Raw genomic sequence first — 26833 nt, 5'->3', positions numbered from 1 at the left:
GCTTAATATCGCTGTAAAGTGCCTTTTTTAATTATTTTTTTGAAGTGGCTTTCTTTTTAAAGTCCAATGCATCATATATAAAATATTAATAAGAAACTTCCATTCTCGCAATAGTAATGGAAAAATAGTACTTGGGGCAAAATATCTTTAGGCTATTAGAAATAATAAAGGAAAAACTTTATTTTGTCATAGAGTATAATTTTGTGCCTTTATTCCCAAATATACTATCGGCTTAGCCCTTTTCATAATACATTCCGGACAAGCCTTCAACTTTTTTCATTTTGCAACACTTATTAGTTGTATGAACCTTTTGACAGGATATTTCTTAACTAGACTCGTTGTTTTCATTTATATTTATGCTAGATATACATTGGCTATTTGACCAGTTCACATTGAATTACCTACCATCTACAAAGATGTAAACTTGATTCCGACTGGCAGATTAATCTTAGCTGACCAATCATAGCTCATTTTACAATCTTACTGGTAGTGTATACGCATTAGGAAAGTAGCGCTGAAGTGAACTTTAAAACCGTTACAGTTTTGATCAATGAGATCCCAATATTCAAAGAGCATTATGATTTGCCTTTCCATAAGTACACTTCTGGTGATATTGTTGATTAAAATTGCTGACCAACAATATGTTCAGGTTTTTCGAAAACACTACAAATAATATTGAATCAAGATTATTGATAAACAACCGTTTTCTTGCACTATTTTAATCGTTACGATGCTCCTAGAAAACCTTCTGGTAATCAAATGCTGGTCAAATTGACATACAAAAGTAAAAGATGGTTGTTGATTCTGTTGGTGATAAATTTAAAGCCCTGCGAGTAAAAGAATATTAGTGTTTTAGTTACGAAAACACAGTTAAATTACCTAAATTACTTTGTAAACTCTTTTGCTCTTCAGCCTTTTATTGTATTACTATAATCTTAGTGGAAGTAATTACCTGATTTCGCCTACTCCTGAAGCCATTATTAAAGGAAAACCCTACAAGGAATTGAATAACTGAACCGGCCAGAGTTAATTTGAGAGTTATATCTTATGAAGAATTGACAATTGCAGAATGTGTGAGATATTCTAAATAATACAGAAGTAGTGTGTATGGCAATTTGAAATTGTTTCTTAGTTTTTACGCAAATTGTTGTTTCCACAGTTTTTGATTTCACTTAAACTGTTGATCAACAAAAAATTTTTCCCACGATGCAGCAGGATTTCGCCACTTAAAAACTTCGCTTACGAGATAGACAGTGGAATTTATTGTCAAATAAAACTACCAACAATTGAATTTCTGTTAAACAAAACGAAAAAACGAAAAGATTGATTGGTCAAATTTAGCAGAAAAGTTCAATACATGATGTTATTGTGGCTCGATCTCTCATCTTAAGTAAGATAAGAACGCTACTTCATCTTTATTTACTACCCCTTTCTCCTCCAAAGAGCAATTTGAAAAAAAATATTCGTATAAAACTGAAGCTTTCAGATTTTGATCAAACAATGAAAATATGCTTAGGTAGTTAAAATTTCCGGAGAAAACTCCAATCGAACACAAAATAATAGAAGAATAATCACGTTATTTTGAAAATATTGACATTTTTTTTTAACAAGAATGAAAATTCTTGTTTTCATGAAAAAATATTGCTGATCCATAAAAACTGATGAACAAACATGTTTTTGTGATTACTTATGAACAATATGTTCACCAGGAAAGGTTTCTAGTTTCCATGTATTGCCTTTTCTAATAACCGTAACAATTTTGCGGACTATGGAAAATTTTTAACAGCTTTTCTGCGGAAAAACACACAATCGAATAAGTTGAAATTTTTCAAAGCGTGTGAGAAAGTGTGATATACCATTGTTCATTTTCGTGCAAATCTTAACTTATAAATTGCCATTATTGATGTAGCAATTATAGATTTAAACAGAAGTTAAACAGAGAATAGTGAGTTGAAACTTACTTCTGTAGGTAAGGATTAAGGAATAGACAGTTGCTATTTTTCCAAACCATGCAATTCTTTTTCCTAGCATTTTTATGTGTTCAGTTTCACTTTTTCACAAGGTGCAGCAAGTGGGAACTAGGTGCAAAACCTAGCCAAGTGTCCAAGAGCCCCATTATAGGAAAAATAAAAGCCAAAGCCGCATGGAAAAACACGGAGGTTTTCGTTTATTTTTATCACGGCAACAGTGAAGTGGCTTATTTGAATGGAAAATTGTAAACAAGGTAAGTTTCCACTAAAAATTTTGGGAAAGGATCCATCTCGCAAAATAGCATCCACCTGGAAAAGAGAACAAGCTTTAAACCTCCAGACCTTCGGCTTCAATCTTTCCTTAATACCACGTTTGAACAATTATTTTAAGCCAGGATTTGATTTTGTAACTGGGGATAGCCTTCTGACTCTACTTTGCTTGAGTAGGCTGTTCCTATACAATATTCCAATTAATCACTTAAAAATGTATTTAACCTGGTCTAAAGTGCAGTATAAATGGCTAACAAATAATACATGATGTATCACGAGGTGTATAATAACAGAAAATGTATTGCTAAGACTGTATAGGATCATAAAGTGGGTTGGGTAGATTTTGAAAGAATTTAAAATAAAGAATCTAATGCTACTACTGTTTTTATTCTAGACCTATGTTTTTCTCAGAAGAGATGTAAAACTGCACATTCACCTGAGTTTATAGCCTAACTGTTCAAATTGTAAAAAAATGTTTGACCTTAATTTTATGTTTTTAGTCTTTTTTATTTTTTATGTTTTTTGAAAAGCTTTTTCTATTATTTCTAGGATTTTAAGCTATATCTTGGCTTGTTAAAAGTCTAGAGTAGGCCTAGAGGCTGTTGAGAAGATGACATAGCCCATTAAGAAAACAATATTTATTTCATACCATGCAGAATAATTATAGCTAATACATTTTTATTACACTTTAATTTGCCCCCAAACATCCCAAAATTGCAAATATATTGCCAAAATTATACATTTTTCTTCCAGACTACCAATGTGTCTCTCTTGTTTTCCTGGTTCTTGTTTGTCACAGTTGATTTAATTTACAAGTACATTAGTGAATTACAGGTAAATTAGATATTTTCCATTTATTCTCTCAACATAGCCCTCTTGTTTCAACCTGTCTATTTGTAGGATAAATTGAATTAGCTGTCATGAAACTAGAACTGGAAAAACATGAGTAGTGGGTGGCAGCATGCATAGAAAATATATAATTTGGGCTATATATTTGTAAATATATATATATGCTATATAAAGGCCTGTCTATGCTATATATATATATATATATATATATATATATATATATATATATATATATATATATATATATATATATATATATATATATATATATATATATATAGGCTATATATATATAAATATATATAGGCTATATATATATATATATATATATATATATATATATATATATATATATATATATATATATATATATATGCTTCAATTATTCTGCTTATTATGAAGTAAAGATTGTTGTCTTAACATGTTACTGGTAAAATTATGACAGTTCATATAACTGGCTTACCAATAAAGTGAATATACCACTTGATGCTTTTTTTATGTTCTTTATAAATATAATAATTGCTTCTACTGTAAATTCCAATTTAAGCACTTTTTGAGCTCTTAAAAATGACACATTTTCAAAAAATTATGACAATTCATATAACTGACTTACCAATAATGTGAACATACCACTTGCTTTATGGATATAATAATGCTTCTACCACAAATTCAAATTTAAGCACTTTTTGAGCTCAAAAATGACAAATTTTCAATCAAAGTATGAGCTATTGCTCATTTTCCACAAAATAATACTATTTTTTCTCAGCACCATCTTTTTCATCATTTTCAAAAAAAGAATTACATTTTCTCAGTGCTAAAATTATTTAAAATAAGGTTAGACTAGGTTAAAAAGTGCTAAAACTTGAATTTACTGTAGAAGCAATTATTATATTTGTTGAGAACATAAAAAAAAGCTTCAAGTGGTATGTTAACTTTATTCATAAGTCAGTTCTATGAACAGTCATAAATTTACCCATGTAACCTTCTCAATAGCCCATACTCTATACCTTTACCCAAGGTTTTCTTCTTAAATTTAAGAAATAGCCAAGGATATAACCCCCAGTACTTGACCAGTGCCTTATCTTGGACAGATATTGTGATTGAAAAGTTGCCTATCTTTCCTGTACATGGACAACTGGCTTGTAGTCTTGAGTATTATGTACAACCTACAAGTTAATATTGCTAGGATTGGTTAATATTTAGGACAAGACTTGTTGGGATTGGCTGACTGTAATCTTGAAAAAATTCTGGTCTTTCAACATTTGAATTTAGATAAAAGTCACCCCTACAACCTATTCTATATACATATGATTTGTTCTGTTTCACAACACTTGTTGTAGATTGAATCTATCCAAGATAGACTTTGTCTGTGATTTGAATATGTTGTTTAACTTCAAGATCCTGCACCCAAGATTAGATAGAATTTTCCAAAATTAGACTAAGGTTATAAATGTGTCCAATTTTAGGCTCTACTATGGTTTATTAGTTCATTTGAAATTGTGAGTATTGTATATGATTAAAATATTCAAGCTAATCACAAACTTATCACCTTAAATCACATGTCCAGTGAGATAAGGTGGTGATGAGCTTCCTGTGGAACATCTCTGGTGGTGTGACATGACTATGGTCTGGCATCCCAGGTTAGTCTACACTCTGCATTGGTCAAGTCCTGATCAACTCCTTTCTTGAATGCTGGTACTCACATTGATGGCAATATTGGACTTGCAACTTCTTCGTGTGACCTCTTGTTGTTCTTGCAAGGGATGAGGAAAATACTTGACTTGAGAGATCAGTTTCTAGCAGTTTGCAAGTAGCAATTGCATCTTGTCTCTTTCTTTGATAGACTAGGGTGGGGAGTTTGAGGGATACAAGGCATAGCTCATGCAGCTGATACAGCTAGCATTCCTGAAACAGCTACAGCATTCCTCATAAGCTTTGTTGCTTGCCTTTGGACACTCAAGTGCTTTAACATCCATTTATAATGGGGAGACACTAGGGTCATTCCAAATTCCTGGTGTGGATTTACAACAGCTTTGTACAACTTTGTGACCACACATGCCTTCCTTGTGGTACATATTTTTTTATTAGCCCTAAACCTCAGTTTACTTTAGCAACTTGAGTTTGTGTGTGGCTGTGGAACTTTAGTATGTCATTAACAATAACCCCCAGATCATTTTGCTCACTGACAGCCTCAAGTAAGTCATCTCCAATTGAGTACAGTTGTCTAGGATTGTTGTGTCCAAGATGCAGGACTTTGCATTTTGTCATATTAAAGTGCAGACCCCACTCAGATGACCATCTAGACCAGTGGTTCTCAACCAGGGTCCACATAATATTTCCATGTAATATTTTTGGTGGTCCACAGGCAAAACACAACAAATTGGGGGTCCACAATGATATTTTGGGGTCCATGAAGAAAACTAACTTAGAACACCCTTTATCTTTAAAATTTCAATTTCTACTCTAATTTACTGTTCACTTTATATTGTGTTCACTGTGTGATACACCATCAGCACTTAGTTGCAAAGGAAATGAGTGCATGTCTGCATGATGCCCTTACTGTTGTAATAAAAATAGTTAACCATAGTAAATCAAATTCTCTCCAAGACTACCTTTTTCATGAATTCTGTAAGCAAAATGGAGAAAAGTTTGGGTGGATTGTATTACATACAGAGGTGAGATGGCTATCAAAGGGGAATTGTCTTAAGCGTTTCATTGCACTTTGGGATTCTATTGTTTCTTTTCTTGCTGACACACAACTTGGAGCAAAACTGCTTGCAAATAAGTGTGACATGTTTTACTTATCAGATATATTTGAAAAATTTAATTCACTTAAAAAACAGCTCCAAGAAAACAATTCTGATCTGATATCTAGTAAAAGGGCTATTGCTACTTTTCTAAGGAAACTACAGCTGTATAAGAATAATATCAGGCGTCATGCATTTGAACAGTTTCCTTGTTAGGCCTGTGTTAACAGTGATTTGCAAGATGAAGATCTTGCATTATATTGTGAATATTTGGAAAATATACATGAAGATATGCAAACTTGGGTTGGCGACCTACTCGGGATGGATATACAATTTGGGTTTCAATTCCTTTCAAAGTTAGTGTTGCCAAAATAGACATATCTTTGCATGATCCCCTCAAGGAAATACAAAGTGATGAAATAATGCAGACAAAATTTAAAGATGAAAAGTACAAAATATGGAAAACAAATGATGGATAATAAATTAATTTTCATTTAAAAATAAAGCTTAATTGAATACTATTTCTCTGATAATTAAAACCTTAAAATCTATATTAGTGAAGAATAGGAAATTGTTCTTATATCCAATAGCTATGAAGGGGTCCACAAAGATAAAAAGAAGGGAAAAGGGGTCCATGGGTAAAAAAAGGTTGAGAACCACTGATCTAGACATTTGATCAAAATCTTTCACAGTTAATCGTTCAGGGTCATTTGTTACAACTAAGTCTAGTAAGGATTGTTGTTGCAGGTGTCTGAATCGTGTTGGTCCCTATTGCCCTATTGGGCCATTCATTATTTAATTAGTCACAAAACTAAAGTTAAGGATTTTTTGAGGGGGAAGGAGGTTTATTATTAGTCGAAACTTACCTTTTGATTTCCAGATATTTTACTAAAATATCCAGAAATATCATTTAATCCCCTTCCACATTCAGCCATCAGTCTGTCTCTTATCCATTCTTTGCTCATATCCAGATTTTCTATTTTTATCCATTTTGAACTTTTAGTTACAAAGCTACTTTTCAATCTAATGTCAGATTCTGAATTGACAAACAGCTATAACTCCCAGTGTCACTGAACATTCATCTGGTAACACAAAGAAAAACTGATTCATCAAAACATGAGTTTCCATGTATATACAAGATTTGTACAATTCTTGATATACAATCAAAGATTTGTATGCTGATTTTGCAGATATGTACTGAACTGGCTGAAAATAAATAATTTTTGTTCAATTCAAGTTTCAATTTAGCTCTTTACATTCGTAGGAAAGCTTTGTTTTTTGTTGTTAATTGGGTAAAGAAGCTACAAACAATCGACTAAATTGATCAGTTTACTTAAAAAAAAGAAAAAACAGAATAGAATGAGGGTGCCAGAAAAATCTTGGGGGGATAAGGCCCCCCCTGGATCCAGCCCTGGGGGAATCCCAGGGATTAGTATAGATAGTATCTGAGGCAAGTTCAAGTCATAATAAATTTCTTAGCAATTTTTTATCTACCTGTTGGTAGCTGATTAGAGGATACTTTATTTTTAATAAAAAAGTGTCTGAAGTTGTCAAGGATTGTGCATGGTCTTTTTTCTGTGCCCTTGTTGTTTTTCTTTCCTTTTTTATGCTCCTCTTTAGTGCATTTGTGTTGTATGCATAGGGCAACAATAATTTTTTATTATTATTATTACTTGTTTCTTGTGTATTTTTAAGCCCATTTAAAATCCTCACATAACACAAATGTAAACTGTGTCATTTAATTCTCCATATTTATATGTGTAAATGTTGAGAAACCATGCAGTCATCTTTTCCAATCTGGAACAAGAAATTTGTATTTAAAAACAACTAAAATTTGTTTACTGTAGTTATCAAATTCAAAATTATTCTACAAAATCTGTTGGCCACATATTTTTTCAGGATCTGGGCAGGTCCTGATGTTATCAGTAGGGATTAGGTCAGGGCTCATAAAATGTCCAAGAACCATTTGAAGACTCTAGGTTTGTAACATTTCTCTTGAGGGGCATTATGTGCTAACAGAAAATAAGATATGAAAACAATATTTATTTCTTATAGCTTATACTTCATCACTGTCATTGCTTCCTCTTTGCAATGCTCATGTGCTTAGATGCATTACATTGAAAAAATAACCATCTAAAATGTTCCGTGAAAAATGTTTATCTAGATATTCATATTTTGTTTCCATCCTAAAGTACTAATTAACAGGGTCCCTGAAGATAAGAATGCTCATAATAGTCAAATCATTAATTTTCACCAACACTCTTTAGTACAAGAGTACATGAGCTAAAATCAAAAAGTAAAACTGAATTGAAAAACAAATCCAGTTAAATCATGACTGATAATTCAGCTGAGTGTTCTTCTTGATGATCTTGGGCTTTTTTTCTATTGTTTGGTTTTAGATTGCTGAAGATGTCCACTGCACCTTAATTTTCTTTTGATTTGTTGTTCGTGAGAGGGGGGGGGGTCAAGATTTATAATCTAAAAAATGTGTATTTATACAGCTCATTATCACTTATTGCACAGTTGCTGAGTAGCTTGTAGCTTGTCAGTACTTCATATGTAACCTTTCATGCTATTGAGGTTTATTTTCAGGATCTTTGAATCATCAAATCAGGGAGGTATGATGATGAAATAACCATGTTTAGCAGTAAAAGTAAGTTGGACCCTAAGAAGTCAGTGCAAAAATTTTTGGACCTCAAAAAGGACTTGCAAACAAGGCAGAAACATTTAAAGTTTGTCTTAGGTAAATATTTTTAAAGATGTTCTTTTTATTTTTTAACTGTTGTTCAACTAACTATTCTTACATAGTCAATGTTGTCACATCTGTCTTAATACATTTTAGAAAGTTAAAATCTCAGTTTACAGCCTCGGCTTATTTTTAGGAATCAGCTTGAATTGACACTCAGACTGTAGCTCTATTCCAGTCTTCCTTGCTAAGATTGAACTTTGTTTTGTCTGTGTCTGAAGGGGGTGGGAAGGGCAAAAATCCATAAGATTGCTTATCCTTGTCAGTAATTTGATTTTCCTCATCTGGTAAATTGGTAAATCTGGTAAATATTAAAAAAAGAAAATGTTTTCATTGTATCTCAAGATTAACTTTTACATACCTGGCCTAACAGACAGAGAATGTAAAGATTCAAAAAGAAAAATATCTGAAAGACAATGGACTAAATTATAAACATTCCAGAACCTGATATTTTGACCACATCTCTGATGGCCGTATATACTATCATCAGTCAGAAGTGTCAATTCACTAAAATGTAGGGAGGCGGGGGCAGGTCCTTTAATAAAAAAATTAGACACAAAAAAATAAAATTTTAAAATAAATGGGAAATGAATTTTTTTTTCAATGATTGCAAAAAAAAAATAATTTCAAAATACTCCTGTATATAGAGCTTCCTGTTATTACCTTACTTTGCACTTTGGATAAAAATAAGGTCAAATGTTCAGTTTGTTTGGCTCCATTGTTGAAATGGCAGTTGAAACATTTTACATAAAATATGAAAGAACAGGGTTGTGACTGTGTTTAAAGCTCAGTGACATGCCTTCCGACTAAGAGTGTGCTAGGATAGATGCAATTTAAGCCCATTTGGTAATGGTGACCACAGATAGGTATGATCATGGGGACTATTCCTCTGTAGTTTAGAGTAGACACTGCCGCACAATGTCAATTTCTGATAGAGTATGTAAGTTGGTTGGTTATGTCGAGAGCCATCAGTATCATAGCACAACTCTTTTATATATAAATATATATTAATCACTATTTATGAGACACAAATGATGGGCAACTCCAGATTTATCTTGAAGGTTTGGCTTCCCATTCTTTATTGAGTCTCCTTTAAAAAGCTTCAGCTGATGTTGAAGACACTGTCTCCTTGCTTAAATAGTTCCAGTCATTGATGACCCTTTGGCTAAAGAAGTCTTCCCTAATTGTATTGTTAACTCTGGGCCTATGAAGCTTCTTAGAATGACCCTGTGTTTGTCTTTCATTGGGTAACTGGGAAAAGAGCTTATTTTAGGGTTGGTTTAAAAATCTATATTTCAGTAGCATGTCACTCCACTTGCATTGGAAGGTCAAAAATGGGAGTTTTAGGTTAGATAGCCTTTCACAATATGGATTCTCACCAAGTCCAGAGATGCACTTGATGTCCCTCCTTTGTACACCTTCAATCAACTGTATATCACCTTTGTAAAAAGGACCAGCAAGACAGGTTCCAAAGTCGAGAACTGGTCTCACAATCACCTTGTATAGCTTCAAGAAGATTCCATGTGATTGGCTAGTAAGTGTTCTTTTAATAAGTCCAAGGCTAGAATTTGCTTTGGAAACAGTTTGTGCAGAGTGTTCATGCAGCCTCAGAAGATTATCTGTAGTGACTCCCAGGTCTTTGCCACTAGTGCAAGTTTGGACAGGAATGTGTGAATCATTCGTAGTCTATTGGTGCAGAGGATTATCCATGACCAAAATGAATGGTGACGCATTTTGATATGTTGAAAGAGAGAAGCCACTTAATATGCCCATGCCTGAATGTGCTCAAGGTTAGATTGTATTGATGATTTATCAGGTACACCAAATCAGATGAAGATATAAAAACAAGTGTATCCTTTAATTCTTTCTTGACTATAGTAGACATCTTGGAAAGAATTTGTTTTGGTTAAGAATAAATGTATGGCTCTTCAAATTTGTGTTTATCATGTTCTCATCTTCTATTTTTGAGAATCATTGAAAATAGGCTGAAATACCCATTTGTGGGTGAAATACCCTTTTCAAAGATCTGCTGAATAGAAGAGGCCAGGCTACACCACAAACTTTTTCCGTCCGCTCCTGCCAAAATATACAACCAGCAAAGCAGTATTCTTGCGATATATCTTCACCTTTGATGGAGGAAGTCGGAAATGCCGTAAAGTCTGTAACAAAATTCAATGCCCCAGATGAGGACTCCCTACCGGCAGAAATATACAAAGCAATTCCAGTGCTCTTTGAAGCCCTAACAACCTACTTAGTAAAGTATGGGATGCTGAATATATTCCCCAGGAGTGTCGTAATGCAACTATAATCCCTATATTCAAGAAAGGAGATAAAGGGGAGTGTAAAAATTACTGGGGAATCTCGTTAATAGACATAACTGGGAAGATTCTTGCAATAGTTTTAATGAACCGCTTTAGAAAAGAACGAGATTCGGACAAGAAGAACCAGGCAGGTTTTCGTCCTGGAATGGGGTGTGTAGACCCTATCTTTACCCTGCGGCTTCTTCTTCGCCAACTTTTCATTCACGGATCGGATACCTTCGCAATCTTTCTTGACTTCAATGCTGCATTTGACTCTGTATTATGACCTTTGTTATGGCAAATAATGCTCAAAGACGGTGTTTCGACGAAAACAGTCGACCTGCTAAGAGTATGCTATGAGAATACTTTGAGTAACGTACGAATATATTGTGAGCTAACAGAACTATTTGAAATAGCATATGGCGTCCGACAAGGATGTCCAGCATCGCCAATTCTTTTCATCTAGATTATAGATTGGATAACGAAAAACGCATTGAAAAAAGATGATGGTGTTACCTTTTCAGCACAAGAAACAATTACTGACATTGAATATGCAGATAATAGTACTCTACTCGCAGACTCCGCCCAGAAAGCACAAAATATGATTGAAACAGTAGCGAAAACGGCTAGTGACAGAGGACTCGTCATCAGTATCCCCAAAACAAACTATCTCTCAACGAAAGAGAACACTTCTATATACCTCATTGGAGAACCAATTGAGAGGGTGAAAGAGTTCAAATACCTAGGATCATCGATAGATGCTAAAGGTGGAGTTACTTTTTGGATTCAAGGCAGGATTAACAAAGTTTGGTTCGTCTTTGGCCAGCTATGCAAGCCAGTTTGGGCTAGAAGGGAAATCAACCTTGTGACGAAGCTCAGGACCGACTCAGTATCTGTGCCTTCAATTTTTTTTTTTTATATGGATGTGAGACCTGGTTCCTCAAGGTGTAGGAAGAGTGTCAGCTTGACACCTTTGATTGAAAATGTCTGTTGTCCATTTACAACATATGGCGGGCGTAAAGAATTAGCAACCAACATCTGATGAAAGTATGCAGACAAAAGTATGACGTTTTCACCACGATCAAGAAAAGACGTCTCAAGTGACAAGGTCACGTAAAGAGGCTCCCGGAAGATAACCTGACACGCCAGGTACTACTAGCAGCCCTTACTTCTTCATGGAAAATAAAATACCTGGTGGCCAGATGAAATTGGACAAGGCGTGGCTGGAGTTTATTTGACCACTCACAGAAGACAGAACCCAATGGAAGCATTTGGAGTTGGGCTGTATAGCCTGTGTTTCGTCTTAAGTAAGTATGTAAAGTAATGCTGCTGCTGTTAGATGTTCCCGAAAGAATTTTTTGTATTGTCCAGTTCATGCAAATTTCGAAGCTCTAGTTTTGTATTTAAATTATATTCCCTGTCAAGTTTAAAAGCCTTTTGCACTTTTTAAGATTTTCGGATGTTAAATTGGAATTTATCCCTTCAATATGCGTGTCTTTATCAACTTCGTCGTTTTTAATGGAAACCTGAGACTGTCAGACATGATTATTTGGGGGAGGGAGGGTAGGAGGGATCCTCTCTAAACGCTTTTCAATGGACCTCTTGTCTCTGAGGTAATTTTTTTGAAATTTTGAGGCTTATATTGTACTTTTTGCTTTTAACTTCCTCGCTCAATCCTATTTGTTGAAGCCTCTGCGTCTGTAGTTTTGATCCCAAATTTTGAAGTTTCATTTCAAGATGTAAATGGCAGATGTATAGAAGGTTCAGTATTAAAGTGAATGCATTGGTGGTTTTATTTTTTAATGCTTGGAGAATCAGTACTCCAATAAACTGAAACTTAGTTGTTTTAGTGAACTGATAGATAAGCTCTAATTCATGAATTGAAAAAGATATTCTGGAAGTCATCCAAAATATGGGGGTATGAATGAAAACTGAACCAAATCCATCTGGCTTTTTGCTTATTTGTTACTCTGAGCATTTACAGGGTACTTTCTATTTGTAGATGCAAACTGGTCTTACAATTGCCTTGAAATTTGTTCAATAAGTTCGTTTTCTTTTTACTAAATCTTTGGTTAATGTTAATAATTGTGAATATCTTTCCTTCAATCTTTTTTCCTTTGTTCTACTAGGACTCTAAATTATCCAGATTTCTCTTTTCTTAAGGTAGATCCCATCCGGTAGTTGAGCGTGGCACTTTGGAAAAACTGCTCGGGAGCATGTCGTCTGGGGTACTGGGATGAAAACCCAGATTGGCAACTCTAAAATTTTCCATTGGAGAGAACTACAGTGTATTTACCCTTCGATAATATTCATTCTATTTTTCTGTTCATTGTACTCTTCACCTTTCTGTCCTTTACCCTGTCTTTAACAAAAAAATATTAGCAATATTCAATCTTTCTATTTCGGTTTTGCAAGTTTCTTTCTTATTTTCCTCTTTTGAAAAACAGTTCAAAAAGTCTAAATCTGCCGATTGTTATTGAGAAGTTGACTGGTTTGTAAGATAGGCAGTCCAAAATAGTGTACCGACACTTCTCGCCTCGCCTCGGGCTTGATTGGGCTGTTCTGTGTTGAATTGTTGATATCCGTTTGTGTTTTATGACCCATTCCGATATTTATCCTTTTGATGTGCATTGGTTCTAAATATGTATTATTAGACAATTAAACCCGAAAGTAAGGAATCCGATTTTAATCGCTAAACTTTGGAAGTCTTTGTTGCTATTTCGAACGTTTCTTCTCTAAATTTATTCCACTTTAGGATTGACCTCCCCCCTTCACACTAAGTTTTCTTTCATTCTTTATTTTTAAATTTATTCATTTTCAGAAAACTTGGATGGATTTGAAAAGAAGTGTTTCTTTGAGCATCATGCCTCTCATATCATGCTCCTGTTTTCGGAAAATTTTTCGCTACTAGATGGATACGTTAAGCAGAAAGGTACATATTATATATATATATATATATTTGTTTACCCAATACGATTTAAGCGGCTTTCACGCTAAATACGTTATTTTCTATTATAATATGCTTAGTGACTATAGGCTAAGTATAGTCTTTCATATTTAAACAAGTCCTTTCAAACTTATCGCAACATCGTAATCATCGTTTAAAACCATCGCAATCATCATAAGCGAAGTTTTAAAACTTATGAAGATAGAATGGAGGTGGAGCTCCAAGCTCTGATCAAGCATGAAAGGTTTTTCGAAAGGAATTCAAAAATAAATATTCTTTTTGACCCCCCCTCCTCCTACATTGCCATCTCCACCATGGATTTTGAGAAATACCTTATTTATGTCGTCGAAAACTGCCTCTTTTTGGTTTGACAAAGTCGATAAAACTACAAAACAACCCTCCCTTAGATTCTTAAAAATGTATTCGTCTCCCCCTCCCCTCATTACATTTTCGTAAACCAACACCCCTGATTCGAATTTTGATATCTCAACGGGGTAATTAGTAATTATAAAACGTGAAACTGCCTTGAGATTTGAGGTACATTTTTGAAGCTCCATGTTCGTATATTTTTCCAACTTATAAGTATTTAACATCCTATGTGCTAAAAGTCTATCTGAAAGCTAGGATTTAACAGCTTTTGAAACGTTGATAATTATTTAATTCTACTATTTGGGAGATCAATTCAAACTGCAAAATTTTGGGCAGTTTCAGAAATTTCGCTTGAATTATTTCATAGCTGCTGCTCGAGTATTGTTTCTTAAACCTTTCATGATTTTGAAACAAGTTGAGAACAGGTTTTAATCGATTTGTCTATTTTTGGTAATTTGAGTAATTGAGGAAATGGGGTTAATTGGTGAACTGAGAGAATGGGCTGGGTCAAGCAACAGAACCAGAGTTCAAAGGGGTTGGCTTTAGATGCAGTTTAAATATAAAATGTATCTGAAATTACAATAACAGTTGCTAAAAGGTATCAATCATGTTAAACATAATTAAAATGTAAGTTTTATCGACTATGTGTTCGTTTTTTCCTTTTCGTTATGTATTTTGTTTAATTTAATTTAGTTTTTTTTCCTGTTAATAAAGGCTTCCGAAAGAGAAGCCAAAATATTTGGACTTATATTATAAGTAGAAAAACCAACAATTTCTTTGCCATTTACTTCTAACTTTTTTGAAATATCATACCCGTTTTTCTATATTTTCACTTTATTTTATTTGTATATGAACCGTCAGTATAAGTCGGGAAAATTATTTGCTTTCAAATCCCTTTTCAAGAGATCAGTGATATACAAAATGAAGAAAACATTGAAACATTATGTTCTTTAGAACATAACATGCTCTATGGGTGAATAAATCTTAATTTGGTACTAAAAACATTTGAAAATAAAAAAAACTGAAAATTAAAGTTTTCTGTAATTTCAGAAATTGCGCTTAAATTATTCCATAGCTGCTGATCGAGTATTTTTCTTTAAATCTGTAATAATTTTCATCTTATTATTATTTATTTTGTGAAATTACATTAGATTTTAGATTTTTTTTTGTGAAATTACAAAAAATCTAATTTTGTGGAATCGCAAGATAGTGAGGGGCTAATAGAAAACGTCGTTTTGTTAAGTTTTACGCTGAGAAATTCGTATCATAGAAATAAAATGTTTTGCTGACTTAGGTGAGGTTTGGTGAGTGTGCAAAACGATCAATTTATAGCAGTGGTTCCCAACCGATGTTGTGCCATGCCCCACCTAGGCATTTTTTAAATCCTGATGCTTCCCTGGTAATATTCGAATCTTGTAGTTAAAAACTTTACATGTATTCACCTGAAGGAAGCTTAAAAGACCATTAACTTGGTATTATTTTTTTGGGGGAGGGGGATATATTTTATTCTAATGGAAAATATCGTCTGAGTACAGCAGCTCTTTTTACAACGTGTAACACCATTGTTAATCCTATCAAGTATCTTTTTTACTCTTTAAATACATTTTAATTTGACGTCATTTACATCATTTTTTTCTTCAAAATTAAGGCTATAAAGTCAAGTCAACGGAAGGGTGCACGTCCTTCCCATGACCCACCAAAATATTACCATACCATACCCGTGAGGCCTTGTCCCATGCTGGGAATCATGGATTTGGATGACTAAAGTATTATGATTGTATCAAATGTGACTGCATAAAGCATATCAACTATGACCATGTGTTTTGCATCAATTTAAACTATGAATTTTTCGTTCATTTCTGTCATTTTCGACATTTCTGCACATAATTATTATGTTTCAAAATGTTGTATAGTAATGTAGTTCCAATTAATAATAATTTAATTGAAATATAATAGCAATAACTTGTTTTGTTAAATGATTGGAATATAAATTGCTATTAACCAAAGTATTAAAATAGAATTAATGAATTATTACTAGGAAAGGAGAATACGTCTGTCCCGTCTGGGGCCCGTCAGTATTAAGAACCGCCTATCTAATGCAGGAACTGGATTCAGTCCCAAAACGGGCAACCAGGATAATCCTTAGTAATAAGAGACATTTCCTACCACAATGCCATAGCAACCCTTGAACTCAAAAGTTTGGAACTCCGTTTGGGTGACGCTTATCCTGAGGTTTGGCAAAAATGACGCTGTCTAACCCTGCTCACCGTGACATTTTACCCCCCAGAAGCCCTAACAGTCAGCTGTACGAGGCAGAAGCTAAAACTTCTGCCTGTGCGTACTCAGATAAACCGCTACCAGAACTCTTTCATCCCCTTTTTTTTACGTCATTATATAATAGTGCATAATAACATGTTTTGTATTTCAACATCAAATTAGTGAGTTGAGCTACGATTGTTGTTTAAATAACAACACTAACAACTCTCTCTCTCTCTCTCATTACAGGTATCAGGGCTGCCAAAGAAGAAGTCGAGTCAGTTTTAAGCCTTTTACAACAATTGCTGCTGTATATTCCAGAGACTCTGCGTAAGCATTGGCATTATCACACTTTGTACCGGGTTTTTCTGAGATTGCTCCACTATCAAGCAAATCCCAGCGCAAGAAAAGATGCCATCAAGTAAGTAATGCGTACCATCAGCTCTATAATCGCGCCCATGAGTTAGAAGGAAATCCCTCTTCTCTCCATCCGAGTTGAAAAACCGTCGCTATAAATGCTCACCTTGTAGTTTTACTGCCCATCTTCTTTAAGATGCTGAATCCTTAAACATATGCTTTATACAGGACGCTTTTCTGGAAATCTTAAATTTGGATAAATTTGAGATATTTTGGTCAACATTCATCAGGTGAAAGTACTCTGAAACCGGTGCTCTTTTATCATCCATGTTCTAGCAAGTGCTTCATGAAATATTACTGGTCGTAAATGTATTCCCTACAAAAAACAAGTTTGAGTTACATGTACCATATGTTTTTTTCGCACTTTAGGATCGATTGGTGACGCCCAATAAATCGCCATATGTCAACTTTGTAATTTATCCTAGTAAAAATCCCACGTTTGATTTGCCTTCTTAACTTAAGATAGTTTGTAACGGAACATCTTTTCAAGTGAAAATGACCTTAAACAATGGCCTTTTACGACACGGTGCATATATCACACAATGTTTCTGTACGATTTCCAGCTTTTATATCTTATTATTATTGCGGTCAGGCTAATAAAATTGGGTTATTACTAATGCCACAAAGGTCTATTGTCTCCAAAATATATCTAATTGGAAGCGAAATTTTGTTAAGTCCTTCTGAAAATTTTAAAAAAAAGCTCTTGTAAAATTATATGTTAAAAAAAGCACAAATAGTATATTTTTCTAGTGCAGAAACTAGAAGCTATTGTTTCTTTTTTAAAGAAAATTTTACGGTCTATAATGATAATTTTTTTTTAGCTCTGATATGGCGACAGCAGCTTACCAAAATATTCAGCAACATGATTTCTTTTTGAGGGGGTCAACATGAAATCTGACTATCGAAAATAAATTTACCCCTGTTTACCTGTATTCTTATACTGGCAGGGAATGTATTTGGAAATCTTACGGCACATGGGTGATTAAAATTTGATTTGTCAAGTTTTCCAATCCAATCTTTAAATATGATTTTCGTGTAAAAGATGATAGACTTAGATATGACAACAGATCCTACAGTTAAAGACCCGGTTCTTTTTTTATGAAGGGAGGGGGTGAGTGTGTCATGTCGAATATTTGATGTGACGGAACAGACAAATTATATTTTGAGGCATAAATATCTAGAATCAAAACTGCATAAGTTATATGACCGTAATACCTTTAGTTTGACCCCTTGTAGAGATGATATTTTGAGAATGCAGATTCATAAAAATATAATTTCGGCTATTAAAAATTAACCAAATCCTGTAGGTAGTTAGAAAAATCTAACTCAGTTCACATCTAAAATTGGCTGAATTGAGCTAATAATTTCTACACTCTTGTGTCCTTTTCTAGGGGTCAGCTGTTTTTCGCTTCCTAGTGTACATCACTGAGCACCACTTGTGCTGCTTAATTCCTCTACGCCTGACAGAGTCCCTAAAATGGTTTGCACAGATGCGCCATGATACACTTTCACCATACTTGGCACGCGCACCTGGTGTATGTGAGATCTGAAAATTGGCGACCCCTCGATCCTTTTCTTTCTTTCTTATACATTGAATTTGTTGTGGGTTCATGATAAAATGAAATAGTTGAGAACGTGATCTCTGTATATTCACAATTTGTCTCGTTATTATTTCATTTTAAAAGGACTTCGCCTTAGAAAAACCCTGGATTCGAAAGATTCGGAAAAATGTGAATATAATAGTTTATGTTACACATATCGTTTTTTCTGTATAAGAGGGGAGCTATCACCCAATACCACCCGTATTGCTGGCTCAGTCCAAAAATGTTCTCATTGATGTAGGGAGATGATAGATAAATTTCTACATATCCCCTTCTGAACCACCTTGTATATTTATCTTCAAATCAAAATTAGTTTAAGAACAGCTCTAAAATTGGCTGAAATGAGCTAATAATTTGGACTAATCTGGCATTTGGGCTAAATAAAACGCCGCTATTCTCTTCACTTACAAAGACTACTTTGTAGTTTTTTTTTCTGAAAATAGTCTTGATTGTAGTGCTGTCAGATTAAGCTTGTTTCATCCATCTGGCTAGTAAAACTGAAATCTGCTTATGGAACTTATGAAATAGCCTAATTGCGTAGATTAGGTACAAATTAGCTTTAGAAAAACATAGAACAATTGTTTTTTTCACATTTGGGTTAGTTTAATGAAACCTGACAACCGTGATCTAAAATGTAAAAGTCGTTTTTAGATCGTTTCAAGAGGCAAATATGTTATTTTGAGCAAGATAACGTGCGTATACGTTAAAAAACGAAGGTGGTCAAAAAAGAAGAGTTGATCCGCCAGTTAGGGATCCATTTCTTTTTTGTGGAGGTGGGGACGCGAATATTTGATATGATAGGTGCGAAAAAATTACACTTTGATGCATAAACATCTAGATGGGGATAATAGTGTAAAAACTGTTAACGCTGATTGCCTTTAGTTTAACCCTTGTAGAGATGGTATTTTGATATGTTTTCAAAAATAAGATTCATAGAAATATAATTTTGGCTAATAGAATTTAAAAAAAATTGTCAAATCGTGTAGAAAGTTCGAACAGTTTTACTCAGTTTAAGAATTATTCTAAAATTGGATAAACTGGGCTAATTGGTGATTTGGGGTAATTTGTCATTTAGACTAAATAAATGCCGTTAGTCTCTTGAGTTACACTGACTTCGTTTTGAAGCTTTTCTTGAAAATATTATGGATTGATTGCTGTTAGGCTAGGCTAGTTTCCACCAATAGAGCTTGAAAAAACTGAAGTGTGCCTATGAAAATTTTGAACTAAGCCCGTTTACGTAGATTAGGCACAAACTGGCTTAAAAACCACGGGGCAAATAATGTTTTCATTTGGGTTCGTTTAACCAAGCCTGACAACCGTGATCTAAAATTATTTATAAATAGTGTTAAAAGGTAAATCAGTGGAGATTCTGGCCTCTCTTGTACACTGGGCAAAATCTTGATTAGCACCTCCCTCCTGTCTCCCAAAATTTTCTGGCCAAATTTTAACAACATTTTCATTTATTAACAAAATTTTCCATACACTCGTGCTTAATCTGACTTTCTTACTATAGCCTCTTCAAATTATTAATAACCTTGTCCGAATCGACAGCTTTTAATTCACCGCTATTCTGTGCTTATTACCGCTAAATCATTTAGTTGCTTCTGGTTTATAGTCGATCTGAACTTGCTTACGAATTGACGTAATTGCTAACAAACAGCGATTTGTCCTATTCCCATTCCTGTTTATTATTGTTACAGACTGCATTCTAAGGCAGTCTTCAGGCTCTGGAGTGAAGATTTGCAGCCCACAGATATCTAACATGGACTTCGCTGACGACGTTGTTCTTCTCGAAGAAGCTAAACAGCGACTGCAGCGGCTACTCGACGCCAGAGATGAAATTACTGAATTAGTGGGGTTTACTCTGAATGTCAGTAAGACAAAGAGGATGGCTATATCTGACTCTCCGCTGACTCTGAAATGCAGGGATAGAGCAATTGAATAGGCTCATGAATTTATGTACCTCGGGAGTTGGATAGATTATAATGGTGAAATAATCAATGGAATCAAGGGGAAAATTAGACAAGCTACATCATCTTGTAATAAGTTGAAACTAAATTGGTGCAACAGGAAATACTCCATGTGCTTGAAGCTCTGCCTCAGGAATAACAATGTGATGCCCATTCTTCTCTATGCAGGTGAAAGGTGGAAACCAAATATCTCACTACAGAAAAGTGTCCTTGCCTTTGAAAACATATGCCTTAGAAGAATACTGAAGATATCGTGGCAGGAAAAGGTTACGAACATAGGAGTTTGCCAGTAAACCGGTCAAACATTAGTTACTGACCTTCTGAGATGAACGTATCTTTGCCATGTCCTTCTTATGCTAGAGGATTGACTCCCATGTACATTTTATGAGTGGTACCTTGAAGGGGGGGGGGTCAAAAAAGGCCTTCGAAGACTCATCATGCGACGGCAGTATGATCAGGATCTGAGTAGAGGGAGATGTCTCTTCAGCAACACTGAGAGGAAGTCAGGGCTGCAGCTCCCCTACGTGATATCTGGTGAGGTTTTGTAGCCGCCCTGTGCATCACTCCTGGTTTTGAAGGTGCGTGTCCAATTTATCTCTCTCCTATTTTCTCAAAACTATATGAAGGATTCCTTGCATATTGGCTAAAAAAAAAAAATTCTACCTCTTACTGACTGGAGGCAATTCAGGAGCCTCAAATTCACTTCTACAACGCGTTACCTTGTTACCTTGTTTCTCTTATAGACTCAATAAGGAATATTCTCGAAAAGACTAATTACTGGCTAAATTTAATTTCGGTTAACCTTAATAAAGCATTTGACCTTGTTAACCACAGTATATTACTTCAGAACCTTGTCAGTGAATACAATATTAATTCCTGTCTGAGAAAATTGGTTGCCTCCCTCTTATCAAATAGATTACAGGTAGTCAAATATTTGAATCATCGTTCCGGTTCCCTCTCTGTATACAATAGAGTACCTCAAGGTACTCTCCTAGGTCCCCTCATTTTTCACTTATGATTAATAGACTTGCTAATGAATGTCCTGACAGATGGGATTTATGGATTATCTAATAGTTGCTGAAACGTTCTATAGAAATTTAATAAGCAACCCTACGAGCATCAGCGATGACATTGCAGACGATGCCTCGAATTTAGATATGGAAGCAAACCCATCTAAGTCAATGATGATGTTTCCTTAAAACCATACTTCGATTTTTTAACCCAGTCCCCTCAGGAATTTTTGCGTAATCCTCTAGGCTACTTGACGTCACAATTTCTTCTAATTTAAAGCGGGATATTCACATTATAAATATTATTCATAGAGCTAATGCCTCGATTTCCCTTCTTAAGCTCTTAAATAAATTTAGCTCCCCCCTTCTGATTCTTTAAGGATTTGTACCTCCTTTATGCACCCGCATCTTGAATATGCTTGTCCAGTTGGGCGCCCTGGCATTTCCCGTGAAGAATCAGAAAAAATTGAATCTATCCAAAAGTGAGCCCTGCGAGTAATTTTTGTAGACACGTGAGTATAGCTGAGCTATGTTTTGTCTTGCAAAAAATGCAGTTGCGAACACTCGCACTGTAATTATTTTCCTCTATAGACACTCCCCAACCCAGATTCCGACCACCACAGTTTTTCTAGTGTTGCCCAAGTTTTGTGTTTTATTCGCCTGTTTTGCCCCCGTCCCCCTTTTGCGTATATTACCCTTTAATTTTTATTTTATATATTATCTAGTTCTTTTTTAGCTTTATCATTTTTTTTAACTTAATCTGACACTACATTTTAACTATCTTAGCTGTTTTGGCATTGTTCGCCAATTTTTAAGTTTTCTTTTTTTTTTCTGTATTTTTTTTGCTTGTTTTTCTTTTTGTGACTCGGAAATTTGAAATATGCCCTTTGGGACTTGTGATAGTAAATTTTCGAAATAAATATCTTGGATTAAAATAAATAAATATGTTGAATTCAGTTTGCTTATACATGCTGCCAACTGCGTCCTCTACTGTATTTTAATAAAACTTATATTTAAAAAATTACAAAATGACTATAACTGTTAGATTTTTTTTTTTTTTTTGAAATTTTGAACCCTTAAAATCTCTGCGCCTGGGGCAAGTGCCACCTCTAAAACCACCACTGTTGTAAATATGTTATTTTGAGCGAGATAACATATATGTTCAAAACAGGAGGCAGCCAATATATGTTCAAAAACAGGAGGCATCTCTGCTCCTAGGGCAAGTGCCACCTCTAAAACCACCACTGTTGTATAACATACTGTTATACAGCATACTGTTATACAACATACTGTCCAGGCGCAGAGATGCCTCCTTTTTTTGAACATATATTGGCTGCCTCCTGTTTTGAACATATATGTTATCTCACTCAAAATAACATATTTACATCTAAAATGAGCCCTGAACACCACCTTCTTGTTTTCTAGATTAGTTTCTACTCTCTTACCCACACCCTAATTTTATTTGATTCTATTATTGCAGTTATCTTCTTTTTTCCTTTTTTTATTGCATGTTTACATTATCATTTTGGTGGCGAATAGTGCTTGTATGTTCAATGCTAAACTTAGTTGTTTAAGCCGTTTGGCTTATAGCTAATCACAAAGAAGATGAATGAATATTCATTTGAAATGCTCCAATTCCTCTTAAAATCAATTTTTGACGAAAATTAAAAGGCTGTTCTAATGAAATCTAAAATAAAGTCAGTTTTGAAAATAAAATTCTACGAAAATTTTTCGAGTTATGTTTATTTTTTAGTTCTTCAAGCGTCCTTTGGAACTTTGGACGTTTTGTCATTGTTTTTTTTTTTTAGACTTTTCATTACTTGGTATCAAATTCTCGGGGAAGAAGCGACCAACGAAGTTCATGCTATCTTTGCTACTCTTATACCCGGGTTCGAATCTCCTTTCCCGGGTTTGGGAATAAATAATATAGCTCTTTTGAAAGGACCAAGTTTAGGTGAGTTTCTTTCTTTTTCACCTTTGTTCTAGCAATTCTAGGAACCAATAGAACCCAACTAGCTTGGTTCCGACATTCGCTTGTGTATGGCTTTAAAATGGCTTTGCTAGTCGAATTTGCTAGCCGAATCTGAGCGAATATCGGTCAGTAGAATTCTGTTCCGAGCAGATACAAATTTGTGCGCATGACCCAACAATATGTTGGTTCGTGTGTCTGAAACTTTAAAACATGCGTATCAATAAGTGCTTCCGCTCTTGAGGTATTGCGAAACACTTGGACATGCTCTGTGACTATCTTAGTTCTATGACTATCTACCTTAGTTCTTCTGCCCTAGGAATGACGCATGGACGGATAATAGATAGACTTATCTATTAAAAAATGGACTAACATTATTTTTATACAGTCCTGATAAGGGGGTTAAAGCCAGATTTGCCTTTCAGTCAATCGGACTATCTGTCTTCGCTTTTTCTACAATTAGCCATGGCTTGATGCCCACAACTATTCGATTTTAATTCAGTTTTAATTCATGACACTACCTTACTCGTTCTCTAAACGGACAGAGTCGGTGCCCTAAGCTAAACATCAAACAGTGCAGGAACATCTAATTTGAAATCCTAATTTCAATTTCTAATTTCAATTCTAGTTGGTCTATTGTTCAAACATTTGTTCTTGAAGCTTTTGGAGAAAACAGTGAAAATTTAGCGAAAAGGGGCTAAAGGAAAGGTGGCAGCCTCCTTATATAAAATACAGTTTTTCTTCGTTTTCAGTTTTGATGCTGCTGTTTACTTTCATTTAATTAAAGCTTTTCTTTATTTTTTTTGTTTTTAGTGTCATATACAGGGTTACTCTATATAAGAGGGGACTACTGCCCCCTCATCCCTTATTCGTTACGTTAAAATTTTACTTCTGAATAACAATACATCGAGAAAAAGCTTCATTTAGTGTATTAGCTTATCAAAATAAAATATTATTTACCAAAATAAAATCTTATTTCCGTAATAAGAGAGGAAAATTCGCTCCCATCAGCGCACATGCTGCCAGTCTTTTTCTTTCGAGATCTTATCTAAGAAAACTTTATGATTTTCGTCTCTACTTGACAAAGTTCTGATTTTAATAGAACAAAGATGCGATAATGTACGAAAAGACAGGTCAATAGGGATGCTAGAATTACGATTTTATTCTAATAGTAGTGCTTATCATGTATGGAGTTTACGCATACATAAAACTTGATTTGAATGAGTATTTTGAAATAAGTATAATCCATGATTATTATAAAAATGTTTAAACGTTTAGTTCTAAAAAAAACTTACTCGCTTCAGGATCTCGTTCGTGCGGAATCCCCTCTACAATTACACATCCCTCCCCCCTTCTCAGGAGATGTCCCCTACGATCCCTCCTGTCTTGAGGCAACAATGATAGCTTAACGTAAGCTTTCTTGTACCATCTTTAAGATTCTTAAGCTAATTTAGGAGGAGTTTCAACCATTTCATTAAGGAGGAAGGCAGGACATAACCACAATTATTGTGATGTAGTTAGATTCATCTTTAATGGCGAGTGTTTCAAATCTGAATGTCTGGACTAAAAAATTAAAAAATTTTTTAAATTAATGTTTTTTTAATTTAGTTGATGAAAAAAAAATTCCGAACAAGAAGTTTTTCAAAGAAAAGTAATAGTAAGCAAATTGCATAACTCACATCCCTTGCCAGTATTGGAGGGTTCAATACTGGAAGTATAGTTCATATTTTTTTAGACCAATACGTATTTTAATATTGTAACGGAATAAAAATAGCCTATTAGTTAACCAGTACTTATTAATCAGTTGGGTATTTAGTCAAGTTGTCCAAGCAATTTGGTCGTGACTAGTAACAATCTCAGTATCTCAAATATTTAATTCTTTGCTTCTTGTGCATTTACTTCTTTCTGATTTTTGTTGACATAAATGTTTGATTTATTTCGCTTTAAGGTTTTTGAAAATCTTCTATTTTTCATAAAAAATGTCGGAAATTTTTCATTAGCTAACGTTAAAAATTGATTGTCATTTTATATTATTGCAACTGTTGTCATTTAATATTAACAAACTTTATCTCGTCAGGGCCTATATGTGATTCTGACATTCTTCCCCTGATTCCTGCTGTATCTGGCGATAGAGTACCGGATGATCTACCACGTTTCTTCTTAGAGGGACTCCTGAGATATTCAGTTAGTCAGGTATGAAATTACTTTTTATTTTTCTTGAATTTGGGCGCTCCGTCTCGTAAGATAGACTTGGATGTACTTAGTGGGTTCTAGGAAGGTTGTATTCATTAAGGCTGAGTGTCTCAAATTTAGAAGTTGAGAGCACACCCAGGGATTGGTTTCAGAGATGCTATCACCATTGCACAGGGCCCAACATTATTTTCAGTGGCGTGGCTTGGATTTTCAGTGCCCAGTGTATAAATCCATAACACCCAACTGGAAAGTTGTTAATACGTTTCTTTTGCTTGTTTATGTCCTTTTTGCTTTTTAAAGACAGTTGTTGATCGTTCAGCCTTTGCTTGAAGGACTTTTCTGTGGCCTGATAAAATCCTTTTTTTACGTCCAACACCAATTCATAACACCCAACTGGAAAGTTGTTAATGTATTTCTTTTGTTCGTTTATGTCCTTTTTGCTTTTTAAAGACAATTGTTGATAGTCCAGCGTGTGCTGGAAGGACTTTTTTCTGGCCTGAGAAAATTCATTTTTTGTACAAAAATATAAAGTTCATCTGGAGTAAGTGTGCCGTTAACCTAAATTGTTTCAGTTATTCAGAAGTTAAAAGTGGATCCTTTATGGAATATATAGAGAAGAGTGTATAATAATTTAAACCTACGCATGTTTCGGCTTGTACAAATAGAATCCTAGGTTAAAAATAATTAAAGGTCTTTTTTTACTCTTAAGCGTCGTGAAATCCAAATTTTTCTTTGTTTTGTCTTAAAAAATCGAAATTGTCTTTAATTTATAAGGACCATGGAATGGTTCTCACTTTTCTTCACTTTTTTTTTTACAAATAAATTTAAGAACCAATGTACTTTTAAATGCAAAGACCAAAGATTTTTTAACTCTTTATCTTTAAACTTTTTGCACCTCCGAGTGCTTTCATCACTATTTCTGACTGCCTCCTGCATGCTCTCTGCATGCTTCATTCAGTAGAGCAAGGTCATCGTATGTTTCAACATTAATTCTTTGTGCTTTGGCTGTACATTTCTTTCGAATAAATTCGTGTAATAAAATATATTTTATTGGAAAATACACTTCATTTGGCACAGAACTAGATAATTCCAGGACCAATAGCAAAACTTATTTACACCGTGGTGGATAACCATACACTGGAGTCTAAGGTTACATACAGTACTTCTATGCAGTGATTCCTTGCACGACGTACTGCAAATGATATCTTTCTAGAAACAG

General features: G+C 34.4%; 1 protein-coding gene across 3 annotated transcripts in view; it reads left to right on the top strand.

The window, feature by feature from the left end:
* Positions 1-2068: 2068 nt before the first annotated feature.
* LOC136028884 (ral GTPase-activating protein subunit alpha-1-like) overlaps positions 2069-26833 on the top strand; it is a gene marked incomplete at its 3' end in the record, with an annotated part of 109822 nt that continues 85057 nt past the window's right edge. The window contains 6 exon segments of one of the 3 annotated variants that reach the window (XM_065706835.1): positions 2069-2224; positions 8429-8579; positions 13704-13814; positions 16704-16875; positions 23261-23406; positions 25499-25614. In XM_065706835.1, coding sequence (XP_065562907.1) covers positions 8474-8579; positions 13704-13814; positions 16704-16875; positions 23261-23406; positions 25499-25614 — 651 coding nt within the window. 3 annotated transcript variants of the gene reach the window in all.

The sequence above is a fragment of the Artemia franciscana genome, chromosome 7 (genome assembly GCF_032884065.1).
Source record: "Artemia franciscana chromosome 7, ASM3288406v1, whole genome shotgun sequence".
In the NCBI taxonomy this organism is placed as follows: domain Eukaryota; kingdom Metazoa; phylum Arthropoda; class Branchiopoda; order Anostraca; family Artemiidae; genus Artemia; species Artemia franciscana.
This window is presented reverse-complemented; position numbering and strand designations above follow the sequence as displayed.